Here is a 16,920-nt window from a genome sequence, read left to right as displayed (position 1 = left end):
AGTAAACGCTCAGCCACGTGCCAGGGACGAGTCAGGCGCCGCCCAGGCTGGCGCATGCGCAGCGGCCACGCAGCCGCTGCGAGCCGGGCCCGCGAGCCGGCGAGCCCGCGAGCGAGCGAGCGAGCCAGCGCGCGCGTGCGCACCACGGGGGCGGAAGCTACGGCCGCAGGCGGGGCGCGCGTGCTCGGCGGCGATGGAGATCGCGAAGCGTGCGGACGCCGAGCTGGGCGCTGGCACCGCCGCGGAGCCCGGCCCGCGGAGTCCCGGCTGCAGCCTCCGGCATTTCGCCTGCGAACAGAACCTGCTGTCCCGGCCGGATGGATCTGCTTCTTTCCTGCAAGGTAAAAAGAGCCTGATCCCCAGCCCCACTGTGGGGGGCTTGGGTTTCTTGGTTTTTGGGATTTTGGGGGGGACAGGGTTTCTCTGTGTAGCTTTGGAGCCTATCCTGGCACTCGCTCTGGAGACCAGGCTGGCCTCGAACTCACAGAGATCCGCCTGCCTCTGCCTCCCGAGTGCTGGGATTAAAGGCGAGCGCCACCAACGCCTGGTGGGGTTTGTTTTCTTTTCTTTTTTTTTTTTTTTTTTTGGAAGAGCGGTTACCGTGTAGTGTGCAACCGAGTGCGCCCATCTCTTTGAAAAGAAACGAAAAAACTATTTCTAGATACGTAGGAGGGGTCCACACCTCTTCCCCGACTCGAAAAAACAACCAAAAAAATATTTGATACGTCCAGCCTGGAAGGAATCAGGGGCAAGAGCACGCCCTAGGAAGAGTGGATATTCCAGAACAGGTGTAATTTCACCAAGGCGAATAGGCCCCTTGACTAGATTTCCTTCCACACACTTCTCCTGGATCGGTACACCTCCGGTTGAGGCTAAGGTGTTCGTTTGCATGCATTCCCTTTGAGAAGGACTTGTCATCGCCGCTGGGTCAAGTGCGGTGACAGCAGCAGATGACTTGGTCCACGCGAATGCCCTTCACATTGAACGTGATGATCCCCATTCTGGACCCACAGGTATCTCCCCTTCTCCCATCCCATCATTTGAGTAAATGTGTCTGTTGCTTGGTGTATTCATCTCATCAGTGTAAGTGATTGTAGAGAGAAAAGAGGCGTCTCACGACTGACACCCACACAACCCTGCCTCCACCCAATGCCGGTCAGCCAGCTTTGAGAGGTCGTGGGAGTGTGAGGAGCTATCAAAAGTAGACAGATTGGGCCGGGCGTTGGTGCCGCACACCTTTAAATACCAGCACTTGGGAGGCAGAGGCAGAGGCAGGCGGATCTCTGTGAGTTCTAGGCCAGCCTGGTCTCCAGAGCGAGTTCCAGGACAGCCTCCAAAGCTACACAGAGAAACCCTGTCTCGAAAAACCAAAAAAAAAAAAAAAAGATGCCCCAGCAGACTACCCTACAGGCCAGTCTGATGGAGGCAGTTCCTCAGTTGAGATTCCCACCTTTCAGATCTGTCTAACTTGTGCTGAGTTGACAAAACTAGCCAGCGTAGTATCTTCACTTAAAAACAGGATTCATAAAAATGGGGTACGTTCCCCAGGGAGGTAGAGGCAAGGCCAGGTTCACTCAGCTACATAGCAGGTTCAAGGCCAGCTTAGACTGTCTAGGGCCTGATCCCAGAAAATCCAACAGTGAAAACCTACAGAGCCCATGAGCCTGTCACCTGCCTTTGTTGGCTAGCCATCTTGTTTTTTTGTTTTGTTTTTCCCTTTGGACTTTGCACATGCTAGCATCCCTAACCCCTTGGGTTTTGTTGTTTTGTTTTTGTTTGTTTGTTTGTTTTATGGCTCTCCCTGGTGCCTGAGGAGGTCGGAAGAGTATGTTGGGTCCCCTGGAACTGTGGTTACAAACCTTTGTGAATCGTCTTCTACAAGAGCGACAAGTGCTCTTAATTGCTGAGCCATCTCTCCAGCCCACCTGTGATTCACTTATACACATGCATTTACCAGTTTGGAGTTGTGGTATAGAGTGTATTGGTCATTGGGCATTACGGTCAAAATCATGTGGAAACCACTGTTTGAGTGCAGTGTCTTCACTTTGTAGATGGCTTCTCTGTAGCCCACAGAGGTTATCAAAATCACACAAGGGCCTGGAATAGGCAATCAGGGCTAGAAGCCAGGCTTTTTTTCCTCCAGACCCATTTATGCCATTCTGGGAAAATGAGCAGAGATTAAGATCCCTACCCAACGCAACTACAGACCCTTTTTTGTTTGTTTTTTGTAAGGCCTTTTAAAATATTTTTAATAGTATATATTAATTATATGTAACAATGGATTTCTTTTTGGTTGGTTTATGAGATAGTCTTGTGTAGTTCAGGGTGGCCTCGAACTCAGTATGGAGCCAAGGATGACCTTGAATTCCTGACCCTCCCGTCTCTGCCTCCCAGACACTGGGAGGATATACGTGTGTGTGCCTGTGTGTACGGGTGCCCAAGAAGGGCAGAAGAGGGTGTCCATACCTTGGAGCTGAGTTACAAGGTGATTATGAGCAGCCTGCGGGTGCCGGGAACTGCATTCTAGGCTTCTGGAAGAGCAGTGTGGGTGCCGACCTGCTGAGCTATCTCTCCAGCCCCAACTGCTTCTAAAAACTCACCAGTAGCTGAAGTCTGGGCTGGGCTCTGGACTCACTGGCCAGCATCCTGTGTTTCAAGTATCTGTATCTTTTTAAAATGGGTATTTATTTGATCTTGTTGTGTGACACTGAGAGACTGGGCTTACTGCTTCTGTGAGCCACTGTCATGTGATCTTGACAAAAGTGCCTCGAGGGAAGGACTGCAGTAGTCTCCAGTTACAGATGAGAAGGCAGAGAAGAGAGTTGGTGTGGCAGAGGCCTCTGCTGATGTCTCCCCAGGTGACACCTCTGTCCTGGCTGGAGTGTACGGGCCAGCCGAGGTGAAGGTCAGCAAAGAAATCTTCAACAAGGCCACACTCGAAGTGATCCTGAGGCCGAAGATCGGGCTGCCTGGTAACTGGACTCAGCCAAACCTCCCCAGATGCAGTCTGTTAGGGCTCCCTGCCGCTTGCTTGGTCCAGGCTCCGCTCCCCTCCGTCTCTGCCCAGCTCTTTGTTTCATTTTAGTCCTTGCTGTACTGGGAATGGAATCCAGAGCTTCACTCCTGCTAGACTGATGCTCTTCCAGGGAGCCACACTTCTGGGCTCTCACTGGTGGATTCTGGTCATGCCTTCTTCTGCTAAGCTTAGGCCTCCCGGGTCCTCACTGGTGGGCTCCAGGCAGGTGTTCTAGTCCTGGGCCACGCCACCAGCCTTTTACCTTTTGAGACAAGGTCTCAAGTTGCCTAGGCTGGTACCGAGCTCCCTGTAGCCTAGGCTGCCTTCAAATTTGTGATCCCCCTGCCTGAGCGTCTCAAGTCCTGAGATTACAGACCAGACCCACCTTCTCTTGAGCTACTTCTTGGACTCTGTTTCTTTCTTCCCTTCTCCACCGTCATTTCTCCTTTGTATGGACTTGTTTTTCGGCCCTTTTACTGCTTCTCCCTATGTAAGGTAGGATGGGCCTCCTCTGGCAGGGTCAGTATGGCACTCCTGTAGCACGGAACATGGGCACTCCTGGGTATTCCTCCTTGGGTGGCTGGTTGGTGGACCCTTGGAAAGTTCTGGGCCTGGCCCTCTATCTCCTGGGAGTGTGCACACCTTGCCAGGCTGAGGTAGACAGCCCCTTCCTGCAGTCTCCCTCCAGAGGCTGGATTGGGCAGAACAAGACGGTGGGGAGGAAGGGAAGATCTGACAGCCCTGTGTCTCCCCAGGCGTGGCTGAGAAGAGCCGGGAGCGGCTGATCAGGAACACGTGTGAAGCCGTGGTTCTGGGAGCCCTGCACCCCCGAACCTCCATCACGGTGGTGCTGCAGGTGGTGAGCGACGCAGGCTCTGTATCCTTTCCTGGCCCCCTCCTCCAAAAAGTGCCCGGGACCTCCCTTGTGGCTTCCCTTCTGGTGACCCTGTAAATGCACCCTCAGCCACACAGAACCCGTGCCAGAAAGCATCTGATAAAACAAGGCCAGGGCCGACAAGCTGGCTCAGTGGGTAAAGGTGCTTGCCGCCAAGCCTGACAGCTTAAGTTCAGTCCCCAAGACTCACGTGGTGGAAGGAGAGAGCCAGTTGTCCTCTGACCGCCACAGGAACACCAGCAGCACACACACACACACACACACACAACACACACACACACACACAGAGAGAGAGAGAGAGCGAGCAGACAAACACACAATTGTTGAAAGTTAGCAAACAGGGCTCACTGTGTGCTGGGCACTCAAGCCCTTTGCAGGGTTGCCATTTAGCTGTCACAGAACTTGTACTGGCTAGCATTGTAATTCCCATGTAAATCCCAAGGCATGGGCTCAGGCTTTCTGCTTCGAGAGCCCAAGGGCTCCAGCATGTGTGTTTCTCTTGTTGCCGTGTTCTGGGTGAGGAAACTGAAGCTCAGAGAGCGCCCGTGTCTTGCCCAGGACAACAGCAGCCAGAAAACTGCAAAGATGGGAACTCAAGCTCGGGCCTGTCCAAGCCCAGAGCCTGAGCCAATGACGACTTCTCTGCACCTTGGTGTGAGTTTCTGGCTCTTTACTAGGGGAGCATCAAACCTACAGAATGGCCATTAGCTCCATTATCTAGAGGGATAATTGCCCACCAGATTCCCATGTGGTGGGCCTGACTTTGCCAGTGTCTTCCCTATGTGACTTTGGGAGATTCCTCTGTCTTTGAACGTTTCACTAAAGTTTTTTGGTTTTGTGTTGTTTTTTTTCCCCTGAGACAGGGTTTCCCTGTATAACAGCCCTAGTTGTCCTGGAACTCACTTTGTAGACCAGGCCAGCGTGGAACTCACAGAGATCCACCTGCCTCTGCCTCCCAAGTGCTGAGATTAAAGCTCACTAAAGATACTTTGTACATCCTATAGTGGTATGTATCTGTTCCCTGGCAATGCATTTAACACAGGGAGACTGGGACATAGAGAGTCGTGTCTCTCCCCCCCCCCCAGCTTACTAAAGATACTTTGTACATCCTATAGTGGTATGTATCTGTTCCCTGGCAACGCATTTAACACAGGGAGACTGGGACTTAGAGAGTCGTTTCCCCCCCTCCCAGCTTACTAAAGATACTTTGTACATCCTATAGTGGTATGTATCTGTTCCCTGGCAACACATTTAACACAGGAAGACTGGGACTTAGGGAAAAATTAGCCGGATTCATAGCTGGAGGGAGCTGATGGCAGCTACTTGGTGCCAGAACCACTTAGCCACCTTGCCTTGCTGCTGCTCTGTGATCAGTTAGCAATGTCTGCCACAGGCATCAGCCAGGGAAGTAGGGACGTGTTCTGCTGGCCAGTCCCCACAGAAGACACTCTTCTTAACGACTCTGATGCTCAGCTCTTGGCCTGTTGCCTGAACGCTGCCTGCATGGCACTGGTGGATGCAGGTGTGCCCATGCGGGCTCTCTTCTGCGGGGTCAGCTGTGCCCTGGACTCTGATGGCAATCTCGTGCTAGACCCCACGACCAAGCAAGAAAAGGTAGGCGGGGAAACGTTAATCGTGAAGAGCTGCAACCCACTCGGTCTCCGAGCCTCCAGGCCTGCCTTGGTGCAAGTCAGTTGACTGCTGCACCCTGACCCACTTGGCAGGCTCTGCCCCATTCGTCAAGGTTCATTCGGCTTTCAGTGCTGGACACCCAACTCGCACTTGCACAAGGCAGAAAAGAAACTGGCCTGCTAGCATTCGTTACCCAACTGTAGAACAGACCTCCCTCTGGTTCTCGTGCCCTGTGCCTGTCAGGATGATGACACTTAGGGAAGCATGTTTTTGGCACCTCCCAAGAAGGGTTTGATGCAGGGATGGTGACAACGGGTGCTACGGGAGCCAGGGAAGCTGGGAGGAAGAAGAGCTGCAGCGCAGGTCCTGGTTGCAGTTGTGCACACAGGGAAGTTCGGGGGTTGTCTTGACTGCGCAAGTTCGGAACCCACCTCACCTCTGTGGCTTTTACTGCAATGACTGCTGTGGGAATGGGGACCGAGGTGCTTCTCGGGGCCTCCTGGGCTTCCCTCAGATAACTGGGGATCCGTGGGGATCGGATCCCTGGCTTGCCTGTGTAGTACAGAGCTAGGAAGAGGGAGTGGGTGGTGGAGAGGCAGGCAGAGAATGACCAGCACTGTGGCTCCCCCTGTGGGACAGAATGACTGTGGTCAGAATAAAAAAGCAAAGAAGGGAAACGCTTGCCCAGGGGTGGCATAGTGTGTGGACAGACAACTGTGGTTGACCGAGAGGCTAAGGGTCCGGTCACCCCTGTTGGAGACTGGCTGAGATCTTAAAGACGAGGGTCCCTGGGCACTTATATCTTCCTCCTCTTGCTCCTAGGAGGCCCGGGCTATCCTGACCTTTGCTCTGGACAGCGTGGAGCAGAAGCTGCTGATGTCTAACACCAAAGGGCTCTATTCGGATGCCGAGGTACCGTGTGGGGGTAGGGGCACAATCCAAAACCTCTCCCATTGGCATAACAACTTGTCCCAGCTCACAGTGAGCTCTTCTTTACGTCCTTGTTGGGTGGGTGGGTACGAGTCCGGGGCTTAGTTTTTTTGTTTTGTATTGTTTTACGAGACAGGGTTTCTCTGTGGCTTATAAGCTGTCCTGGAACTCACAGAGATCCGCCTGCCTCTGCCTCCCAAGTGCCGGGACTAAAGGTGTGCGCCACCACAGCCCGGCTGGGGCTTAGTTCTTAAAGTGCTTGCCTGGCACGCACAAGGTTTCAAGGCACAAGTTTAATCTCCAGCACTTGGGAGACAGAGGCAAGCATAGCTGAGTTCAGGGCCAGCCTGGTCTACATGGAGAGTTCTAAGCCAGCCAGGGTAACATTGTGAAATCCTGTCTTAACAAGCAAAAAACCAAAAGAGAAGGTTTCTCTATCAATTTTAAAAGAATGCCTGAGTGACAGGATCAGGAAGCAGGGTTCAGCTTTGGATGAGGTGGTACATGTATCTTTAAGGTCCCCAGTCTTCAGCACAGAACAGTGCCATCTAGGATTTTGAGTTACCAAGGGACATGGTTTGGAAACTTGGTCCGTACCTATATTTCTTCTCTGGCCCTGTTGATGGTGGTCAAGATTTTGGTTTTTTGAGATAGCGTTTCTCTGTGTAGCCCTAGCTGCCCTGAAACTCACTCTGGAGACCAGGCTGGCCTCGAACTCACAGAGAACCACCTGGCTGCTGTAAAGATTTAAATCTCTAGTTTCATGGCTCTTCCATTTATTTGGATTGGGCACGGTGGCTTACAGCTGTGATCAGAGCACTTCAGAAGCTGAGGCAGGCAAGACTGCTGTGAGCTCCAGGCCAGCCCAGACTATATAGTAAAAACTTGTCTCAAAAAAGGGAGAGGTGAGGGGCTAGAGAGATGGCTCAGAGGTTAAGAGCACCGACTGCTCTTCCAGAGGTCCTGAGTTCAATTCCCAGCAACCACACGGTGGCTCACAATCATCCGTAACGAGTGCCCTCCTCTGGTGTGCAGATATACATGGAAGAAGAATATTGTATACATAATAAATAAATAAAATCTTAAAAAAAAAAAAAAGGGAGAGGTGAGCTGGGCGTTGGTGGCGCACGCCTTTAATCCCAGCACTCAGGAGGCAGAGGCAGGCGATCTCTGTGAGTTCGAGGTCAGCCTGGGCTACACAGAGAAGCCCAGTGTCAGGGGAAAAAAAATAAAATAAAATAAAACTTCCAGGCTGGGAAGACAATTCTGAAATTAAAGACTTGCTGCCAAGCCTAACCACCTAACTTCGTCCCCAGGACCAACGTGTGAGAGGAGAGAGCCAAGTTGTCCTCTAATCTGCACAGGGCATGCGTGTGCACAGGTGTGTGCGCACACTAACAGGCACGCACACTGTAAATTACATACTAAAAAGAGGAAGCAAACTTAGAGGGCCTGAGGATGTGGCTTTTATTGGCAGAGAGTTTTTTCTAGGTTGCACAAGACCCTGGGTTCCATCCCCAGTGCCGAATAAAAAGCAGGGGTGGTGGTGTACTTGGTAGACTGAGGCAGGAGGATTACTCAGGGCCATTCTGTGTCTGTCTCATCGCAGGTATGCATCACCACCGCCTTTCTGGGGTGGGAGTCAGGAGGTGGTAGAGAAGGAAATAGCCGTTGTGGTGGGGAGTGGTCACCCTGGGCGCTAACTTGCTTCTCCCTCCCCAGCTCCAGCAGTGCCTGGCTGCTGCCCAGGCTGCCTCAGAACACATCTTCCGTTTCTACCGAGAATCACTGCAGAGGCGCTACTCCAAGAGCTGAGACAAGCCAGAGCAAGTCACCCCTCCCGCCACCACGCCCACCGCCTCCAGCTGCCACACGCCAGCACCCCCACTCTACCTCTCTCTGTGCCCATGTGGCTTCCAGTCCTATAGCAGGAGGGGCTCAGGGACATTTCCAGGCCTGGGCACAACCCTCCCATCACCAGGACACCATTAAAGGGCACTCAGCTGTGTTGAGTGAGTAAGTCAGCAGCCAGTGATCGTGATGTCTGGCAAGTGCCCGGTTCCGTAGGCCTGCTGGGTGTGGAGAAGCTGACACTGAACGAGACCCAGGTCCATGTCCCAATGTGAGAGAGAGGCGTGGTGGTATGTGCCAACAGTCCAACCGCCTGGTAGAGCGAGGCCAACTTGGGCTACCCAAGACTGTTATTTATTTATTTATTTATTTATTTATTTATTTATTTAAGGAAGGTGATCTGGCCGGGCGTTGGTGGCACACGCCTTTAATCTCTGTGAGTTCGGGGCCAGCCTGGTCTCCAGATTGAGTGCCAAGATAGACTTCAAAGCTACACAGAGAAACCCTGTCTCGAAAAAAAAAAAAAAAAAAGTGATCTGGAGAGGGCTCAGCAGTTAAGAGTGCTTGTTGCTCTTCCAGAAGACCCGAGTTCAGTTCCCAGCATTCGGATCAGGCAACTAACTCATGACCACCTGTAACTCCAGCTGTTGGGCATCAGACTTCCTCTTCTGGCCTCTGTGGGCACTTGCACACACAGACAAAATTAAATCTAAAAGGGGGCATGGAGCAGTTTTAAGGGGTAGTATCAAGATTCCTTCATGGGTAAGAGTGGTGCAGCTGAAGATACCCCTGAAGGAGGCAAGTGTGACAGTGAGCTCTTGGGTAACATAGGGAAGAGCCCCAGGGGTCCAGACAGGGAGGGACAGACATCCTCATGGGGCCTTGAGGGCCACCAACAGAATCCTAGAGTGCCATATCTAGCCCCCACCTCTCCACCCCCATGAAATGGGGCTGATAAGGTCCTCATTTGAAGATGACAAACAGAAGAAAAAGCCCGGTAGCTATGTGAGGTCAACAGCTAGCATGCAGAAAAAGAAAGACCAAAGGGCCAGGAGACTCTTGTCCCAGATCCCTGGCTATTCAGGGCAACACCAGCATTCTGGGTGTAAACAAGTCACTGGGCCCCAGCCAGCAAGTGTTCCCACACTCTTGGTATTAAGGGCTGGAGCCAAGCATTTGGGAATTTATAAAGATTAACTCCCACAGCCTGTCAACAGCAGTCCCCAGACAACGTTTCCTGGTGTTGGGCCCATTCTGTCTTGCACTCCGCATGCTGGGCCTGGCTCACACACTCCCCACCATCACCCACCTGGATACTCCCATAACCAGGAAGGGATTGCTTGGTCTCTCTTAACTTAAAGAGTTTCCACCTCTCAGATGCTGGTGGCATTTTCCATCAGGGTGGCATTTAACAGCCAGACTCCTGCCTCTTTATGACTTGATGTCCTCAGGCCCCATTTTGCAGTGACTCCCTATGCATAGCTAAGTGCTGGGTGAACCTTTCACCTACTCTGGTACCGCCAGCACTTTGTTTCTCCTTAAAGGTCCACATTCCCGGCATTCAAGAGGCAGAGGCAGGCGGCGCTCCGAGTTGGAGGCCCATTCCACAGGGACCCTGGGGACTTGACTGAAGTGGGTTTGGAGAGTCACCTTGGGAAGGAAGGTGTTTGGTCTCTAGATGATTTGAGCTGTCAGGATTCCTTTTTTTTCCCAAGAAAAGAAGTTAGGTTTGCAGAGGGAGCTATGCTCATATCACTGAAGCCCAGGTACGATGTTTTGTTGCATTTTTTCTTGTTTGTTTTGGTGGCTCTGATACTTACTTGAATTTTCAAGATGGTCTCACTATGTAGCCCTTGACTGGTTGGAACTAATGTAGACCAGGTTGGACTTGAACTCACAGAGATCCACCTGCCTCTGCCTCCCTAGTGCTGGGAGTAAAGGTGTGTGCCGCCACCCGAGCTGGCTCTGGGGTTTGAACTCAGGGACTTGTGAATTCTGAAAAGGCCGTGTACTGCTGAACCATGCCCCTGGCCCTCTTCGCCACCACAACCAACCCCAACTGGGTTTCTCTGTGTAGCCTTGATGTCCTGGAAACTCACAGGCTGGCCTTGAACTCGGGGATCTGCCTGCCTCTGCCTCCCGAGTGCTGGGAGGCAGCAGCATGTTCTGTATGTGTGTCGGAGTCTTGCTAAGCTGTTGAGGCTGGCTGTCTTCCCTCACGGTCCTGATTTAAACCCAGAACCTGATACATGTTAGGCAAGTGTGCTACCACTAAGCTCGTCTCCAGCCTCCTGAGCTACCAGCCCCCAGGTCCAGCTCTACCACCACAATTAGCTTTTTTATTGATTATAGACAACTGAATAGTTTCTGCGTCTGCTGTGGGAAGGGCTCAGAGGAAAGGGGGGGGCGCGCACACACGGGATGCTTTGGGCTCAGCTCAGCCAGAGGGAAAAAGGGTTGAGTGAGAGACCTGGAAGACTGGCTCTAACTCGGCTCTTACTGCTGTGGAGAAGAAAAGACTTCAGGGCCCCACCACCCCCAGCTCTGAGGTCTGATGTCGGCCACAGCCTCTTAACCTTGCTGGTCCTTCCTGCTTTGGTGCCCACACCCTTCCACCCTGGACACCCAAACACACAGACGACTCAGCTTTGGCTTCAGGGTCTCTTTAATCTCTCCCATTGCTTCCTTCTGGGCGGGGCAGCCAGGAAAGCAGCAGACTCTCGCTTCCGGATTCTGTGGTCCTCGCCGGCGCCACCATATAGGAGATCATCCATTCCTCTCATGGGCTCACTGGGCCTCTGGCCTCTGCATTCACAGTGGGGGCCGGAGGGCAACTAGGGCGGGGCTCGGGAGGCAAGGTAGGCAGCCAAGGTCACCAGGGCAGCGGCGTAAGTGCACAGGCCCAGACCCACGGCCAGGACCCCCAGCAGGAAGGCACGGCGGGACGTGGCCCCTGCCCCTTGGAAGTCCCCCTTGGCCCAAGCCTTGTTGGTCTGTAGAGGCAGTGGGCAGCGGTAACCAAAAGTGTTCCCCTGACACTACCCCCTGCTTCCTGTGGCTCTCCCCAACTCCAGCATAACTAATTCGTCTATTCCAAACCCGTGGCTGGAGCACAGGATTGCCCCAATCGGGCAACTGATAGAAGAATGTTTCTCAGCACTTAGGAGGCAGAGGCAGGTGGGTCTCTGTGAGTTCAAGACCAGCCAGGGCTACACAGAGAAACCCCATCTCAGGGAGAAAGCGTCCAAGGCCCCATCACCACTTAGGGTTCATGACATGTGGCTTGGTTTTCTCCTAGCTTCCCTCCTTTGTTTTTATTTTGTTTTGATGCAAAGTCTCAGGTAGCCCAGGCTGGCTTGAATTTAGATCCTCCTGCCTCCATCTTCTATGTGTCGGCCATCAAACTCGGGGCTTATGCGTGGTAGGCAAGCAGTCTGCCCATTCCTTTGTTCTTGGTCCCAGTTTGTAGTCAAATTGGCCTTGAACCTCCTCCTCCACAGCCTCTCAAGACTGCCCGGGATGACATCAGGTTACAGCTATGTGTACCTCGTGTGGTGGCTTCTCTCCAGCCTCTCACCACCACCACCCCACCTGACTTAAGCAGAGCATGGCTCCTCTGGGTTCTTTTTCCTTTCCGTTAACCCAGCACCCTCCCAGTCCCACACACAGACTAACCTTGTGGGCCAGACAGAAGGCAGCGATGCCCACAGGCCAAAAACAACACAGGACAGAGAAGACCGCCAGGCCGAGGTGGTCTTGGGGCAGAAGAGGCGAGAGGCGACCGCCCCCGTCGTAATCTGAGTCACTGTCACTGGACGATGTGCCCTACGGACAGGAGAGAGACCCGATGGGTATATCCCCACCCACCTTTCCTGCCCCGTCACCTCCGTGGACCAGTGCTTCCCTGGGGCCTCCCCAGAGATAAAAACATTCAACAAGGCGGGCTTTAGACTTCTCTGCCCGCTAGATCCCTTGGAGGAGAGGGTGTGGACACTGGGGGTCCTCAGAGACACCCCCACCCCCAGGGTGCTGAGTTCATTCTCAAGGGTCCAACTATGGGAAGACTGCTTGTAATCCCTGAATGGGGGCAGACGTTACCTTGGGTGTTAGAACCTGCAAAAGAGATGGGGATGAACAACCATCCAGTGACCTGAGTTGCTAGGACAAACCTGCCAGCCAACACTGATCCTAAAGCCAGGTGTGCCTGTAATCCTAGCATCGGGCTGTCCCGGAACTCTGTATACCAGGCTGGCCTCAAAACTCACAGAGATCCACCTGCCTCTGCCTGGCATTAAAGGCGTTCGCCAAAAAAAAAAAAAAAAAAACACCTTTGCTCCAAAAGCTCTTCGACCTTGTGACTGGTGCCCCTCCCGCCACCCCCAGCAGCTGTGCGGTAGGCTCTCCCTGCCCTTGAATCTGGGCAGGGTTTCAACTCATTTGTCCTTAGCAGAATGTCACAGTAACCTCTACAAGATTTCCTAGGGAAGAGGTGACCTAATCAGGTTCGGTCCCAAGGGTTGAAAGTTCAAACCCAGCCTGACTATAGAGTGAGTTCAAAGTCGGCATGGGCAATTTGACAAGACCCAACCTCAAGTAAAGTGGGAAATCCGGCGCTGGTGGCTCCTGCCTCTAACCCCAGCACTTGGGAGGTAGAGGCAGGAGGCGCAGAGGTTCAAGGTCCTCTTCAGGTACATGGCGAGTTTGAGGCTAGCCTGGGCTACGTGAGACTGGATCACAAAAGACGCAAGGCACGCCGATGGCACAGGGCCTGCATTTCCAGTCAGGAAGCTGAGGAGCTCAGAGCCAGAATGAAGAACAAACCTTGTCTCAAAAAAAAAAACAAAACAACGAGGTATTAGAATGAAAGACATGTTTCTCAATACGAGCAAGGAATAGGGACATTATAAAAAAAAAAAAAAAGTGACTGTAAGCTGGCCATGTTGGCACAAACCTGTAACTCCAGCATTCTTGGAGGCTGAGATGGAAGGATGGATTTAAAGGCACCCTGAGACACACAGACCCTGTCTCATAAAAAGGGGTGCGGGGGGGGGGCGGGGCTGGAGGGATGGCACAGTGGTTACCGCCCCTGCAAATGACCTGAGTTAGGTTCTCGGCGTCCTTATGCGGAGGGTTACAGCAGCCTATAACCTAAGCTCCAGGGGATCTAAATATGGGAAAATGCAAGCACAGACATACACACACCTAAAACTGAGGGCTGGAGAACCAGCTCATCGGTTAAGGCCACTGTGAAGGATGCAGGATCCCATCCACGGGATGTCTCCCAACCATCTGTAACCCCAAGTCCCGATGGATCCGGCGCCCTCTTCTGGCCCCCACAGGCACTGCATGAGCATGGTGTCCATACATGAAGACATAACGGGTAAAAATAAAAGCTTAAACATCTGAAATGTAAGAAATATCCTTTAGGGGCTGGAGAGATGGCTCAGAGGTTAAGAGCACCGGCTGCTCTTCTAGAGGTCCTGAGTTCAATTCCCAGCAACCACATGGTGGCTCACAACCATCCGTTATGAGATCTGGGGCCCTCTTCTGGTGTGCAGAGATACATGGAAGCAGAATGTTGTATGCATAATAAATAAATAAAATCTTTTTAAAAATATCTTTTAAAGCAGGGGGAGGGGAAAGGGTGCACTGGATGGGTGGTCAGGTAAAGGCACTGGCCCATCAAGCCTAATGATCTGACTCCAGGTCATAGTGGAAGAAGAAAACCAAAGAATCTTGTCCTCTACCTCTACACGTGTGCCCTGGCCTCACTCCATACACACACGCACGCACACACCAATAAATGTTAACTTTAAAAAAAAATTTAAAGACATTAACTTGAAAAAATGGGTCAACAGAAGCCAAGCGTTTGTGGATTCTGGAAAGAGAAAACTCGAGTCAGAAGGAAAACAGCCAACAAAGACAAATGGACACGAGGTGAGGGGCCTGGAGAAAAAAAAACACTGCACTCGGAAGGCAGAGCCAGGTGGAAGTGTCTTGAGTTCGAGGCCAGCCTGGTCTACACGGAGAGCTCCAGGCCAGTCATGGCTTCACAGAGAAACCCTGTCTCAAAACAAAAAACTCCAAGACTCCCAGCCAGTCCCCCGCACAGTCAAGTGGGACTCCAGACCTAGGCAGATGCCAACAGCAAGCAGCCCGACGCCCCTACCTCGAGGTCAGGGGTCTCAGGCTCCCCGAGGCCGGCGCTCACGGAAGGAAGAGGTGGGAGAAGGAATTGCCCGGCAAAGACCGTTTCTGGGAAGAGGGGTCCCAGCTCTACTTTGTCTGACTTGGGGGACAGGAGGTCACAGTCTGTGTTTCTCAGCAAGGGTTGCTGGAGCTCCTGTACGCTGGGGTTGTCCATGGCTGTGGTAGGGGGGGGTTCCTGGAGACAGAGAAAAACACATTCAAATCCCAAGAGACTTGTCTTCATCCATCGCCCCCTGGCTATTGGCTTCGGAGAGATGAGTGAGCTCAAAGCCCCTCAGATTCATTTTACGGATAGAAAAGCAGACTGGAGAATTTAAAAAAAAAAAGGGGGGGGTGTCTCTAACTCACAGAGAATTCAGGGTCCCCGAAGATCAATTCTGGGATGCTCTCAATTGTATACCTGTTGCACAGTCACTGTAAACCATGTCTTACACACTTACTTGTTGGTCCTGTGAGCGCGCGCGCGCACACACACACACACACACACACACACACACACACACACACACACACACCCCAGGCTCACACGCCCTTACCACCCGTGCAGGCCCCCCAACCCTTCCTCCTGGAACACGCCCACCCCTCCATCTCCTACCCCCAGTGCCCCAGGAACTCCACCCTGCACACACACACACACACACACACACACACACACACACACGCACCTGGCTCTCTCACTCAGTTCCCAAGGCCGCTGTCACCCCGCCCGCCCGTCTCAAGGTGAGCCCACCCACACCCACACCCACACCCACACCCGCACCAGCACCCTGCCATCCGCCAAAAGTCTCCTGGAGCATTTATTTGCTGCTGCGAACGGCAGCGGCTCCCCTCAGAAGCGAGTCTGAGGCGGGCAAGGTTCTTAGCATCCTTCTGCATCCCTGGGCCTCCTTGCACCAACTGTCCTCACTCACCCATGCGGCATCCGAACACGCAAACGCCCCCAACGCGCAGACACCCCCACCCCTCACCCGCCACGGCCACGGCCACGGCCACGGCCACGCTTCTCAGCTCGCATCGCCTCCGCTTCGCCCCTGTGCGACTCAACCCCTGCGGCCCCCTTTTCCCCGGCGCCCCCGATGCCACCCATCTCCCCACCGGCCTGTCGCGCCTTAGCCCACCTGGCTGGCTCCTTGACGCCCCCCCCCCCGTCCCCCGCAAGCCCAGCAGACGCGCTGTGCACACCCCAGACACATCTTTCTCCTTCTACCATCCCCCGCCCCGCATCGTTCCAAACCTAGCCCCCCGGGATCCTCGCCAAAGGCTCGCCCCCACCCACCCCTTCCTCGCCCGGAACGCCAGGACCCCGGGGGAGGAGCAATGTCCCCATCTCCTGTCCTCAGCGTTCACGATCAGGCCCCCGGCTCCCGCCCCTCCCCCCGGCCCTCCTTGCCCTGCCGCCCAGAGATGGGCGAACCTGAACACTGCGATCGACCGGCTGTCCGGGGTACCCGGCGCGGGGTCCGAGAGCTGCGCCGCGCCTGGCTCTCTGCGCCCCAGCCCCGCAGCGCGCCGGGGAGGGGAGCGGAGGGGAGCGGAGGGGCGGGGTGGGGCGGGGAGAGGCGGGGCCACATGTCCAAACTCCGCCCCTCCGCTGCGCCCGGGAGGGGGCCTTCAAGGCCACCTGCTCTGACTCCGGGGTCCCAGAGAGCGCAGTTTTGTTTTTTTTTTTTTGGTTTTTTCTCCTTCGTGATCCCAGGCTCAAACCTGTTGGCTGGAAGATGGAGCAAACCCCCTGATGATCCAGGCTTTTCCTGGCTGGACCCTACCTCCCTCACCCCCCCTCACCCCCCAAAAAAGGTGGCCTAATAACAAGCAATAATAATAACGATACCATGAACTACATACAGCTTTGTGCCTTGTTCTAGGCGCTTGAAACACACGCAGCCACTGGACGATTCCAAGAAGCGCTGTGTCTGGCGGTCTTTTCACCGCAGCGAAGAGCACAGAGAATTGAAGTAACTGGTCCGAGCGCACACAGCTTGTTCGTGAGTGGGGATGCTATTCCAGGCCCTGCGGTGGGTTCCTTCAGTAGCGCATTCATTCCCTCAGCAACTCTCGCTTTCACCCCTGTTTTGCAGGTGGAGAAACTGAGGCCCAAAACACTGGCTCCTGGGCTGAGGTAAGCAAAGGAAACCTGCACCAGCAGACTATAAAGGCAGAACTCCTTGCTGACCCCAGCGGGAGGGAAGAAACCATAGTAGGAAAGTAGAGAGAAGCTTCCCAGGAACGGAGGCCAAGGATGGTTCAGGATGGGATGCTATAAGCATCCTTCAGTGTTGTAGGTGTGGTCCGGGATTCGGGGTCAGACTCTCCATACTCAGGGCCTTTGCAGGTATTTCAGGGCACTTGGACCATAGCTTCACCTCTCTGAATCTTTATTTCTTCA

At 53.6% G+C, this 16,920-nt stretch overlaps 2 protein-coding genes and 1 long non-coding RNA gene across 5 annotated transcripts in view; 2 read left to right on the top strand and 1 right to left on the bottom strand.

Moving 5' to 3' along the window:
* The first annotated feature begins 145 nt into the window (after positions 1–145).
* Positions 146–8,500, top strand: Exosc5 (exosome component 5). The gene is made up of 6 exons (XM_027430377.2): positions 146–341; positions 2,859–2,972; positions 3,772–3,893; positions 5,385–5,525; positions 6,366–6,455; positions 8,196–8,500. Exons 1-6 carry the CDS (start codon positions 194–196, stop codon positions 8,286–8,288), a joined length of 708 nt encoding a protein of 235 aa, XP_027286178.1. The 5' UTR covers positions 146–193; the 3' UTR covers positions 8,289–8,500.
* Positions 8,501–10,971: 2,471 nt separating this feature from the next.
* Tmem91 (transmembrane protein 91) overlaps positions 10,972–16,920 on the bottom strand; it is a 5,975-nt gene continuing 26 nt past the window's right edge. Inside the window, exons 1-3 of one of the 3 annotated variants that reach the window (XM_035449495.1) lie at positions 16,380–16,920; positions 14,494–14,709; positions 10,972–12,149 (exon numbers count right to left, since the gene is read on the bottom strand). The exon at positions 16,380–16,920 is cut by the window's right edge and continues 26 nt beyond it. In XM_035449495.1, coding sequence (XP_035305386.1) covers positions 11,898–12,149; positions 14,494–14,688 — 447 coding nt within the window. In that variant the 5' untranslated portion in view covers positions 14,689–14,709; positions 16,380–16,920 and the 3' untranslated portion in view covers positions 10,972–11,897. Of the gene's footprint in view, positions 12,150–14,493; positions 15,037–16,379 lie in introns of those variants that run through there. The other 2 variants (XM_035449496.1, XM_035449497.1) reach the window with 2 other exon arrangements.
* Positions 15,814–16,920, top strand: part of LOC118239349 — a 2,438-nt gene continuing 1,331 nt past the window's right edge. Inside the window, exons 1-2 of the long non-coding RNA XR_004771233.1 lie at positions 15,814–16,519; positions 16,613–16,653. This is a non-coding gene — a long non-coding RNA (uncharacterized LOC118239349). The remainder of the gene's footprint in view (positions 16,520–16,612; positions 16,654–16,920) is intronic.

This window comes from Cricetulus griseus, chromosome 9, assembly GCF_003668045.3.
Source record: "Cricetulus griseus strain 17A/GY chromosome 9, alternate assembly CriGri-PICRH-1.0, whole genome shotgun sequence".
In the NCBI taxonomy this organism is placed as follows: Eukaryota; Metazoa; Chordata; class Mammalia; order Rodentia; family Cricetidae; genus Cricetulus; species Cricetulus griseus.
This window is presented reverse-complemented; position numbering and strand designations above follow the sequence as displayed.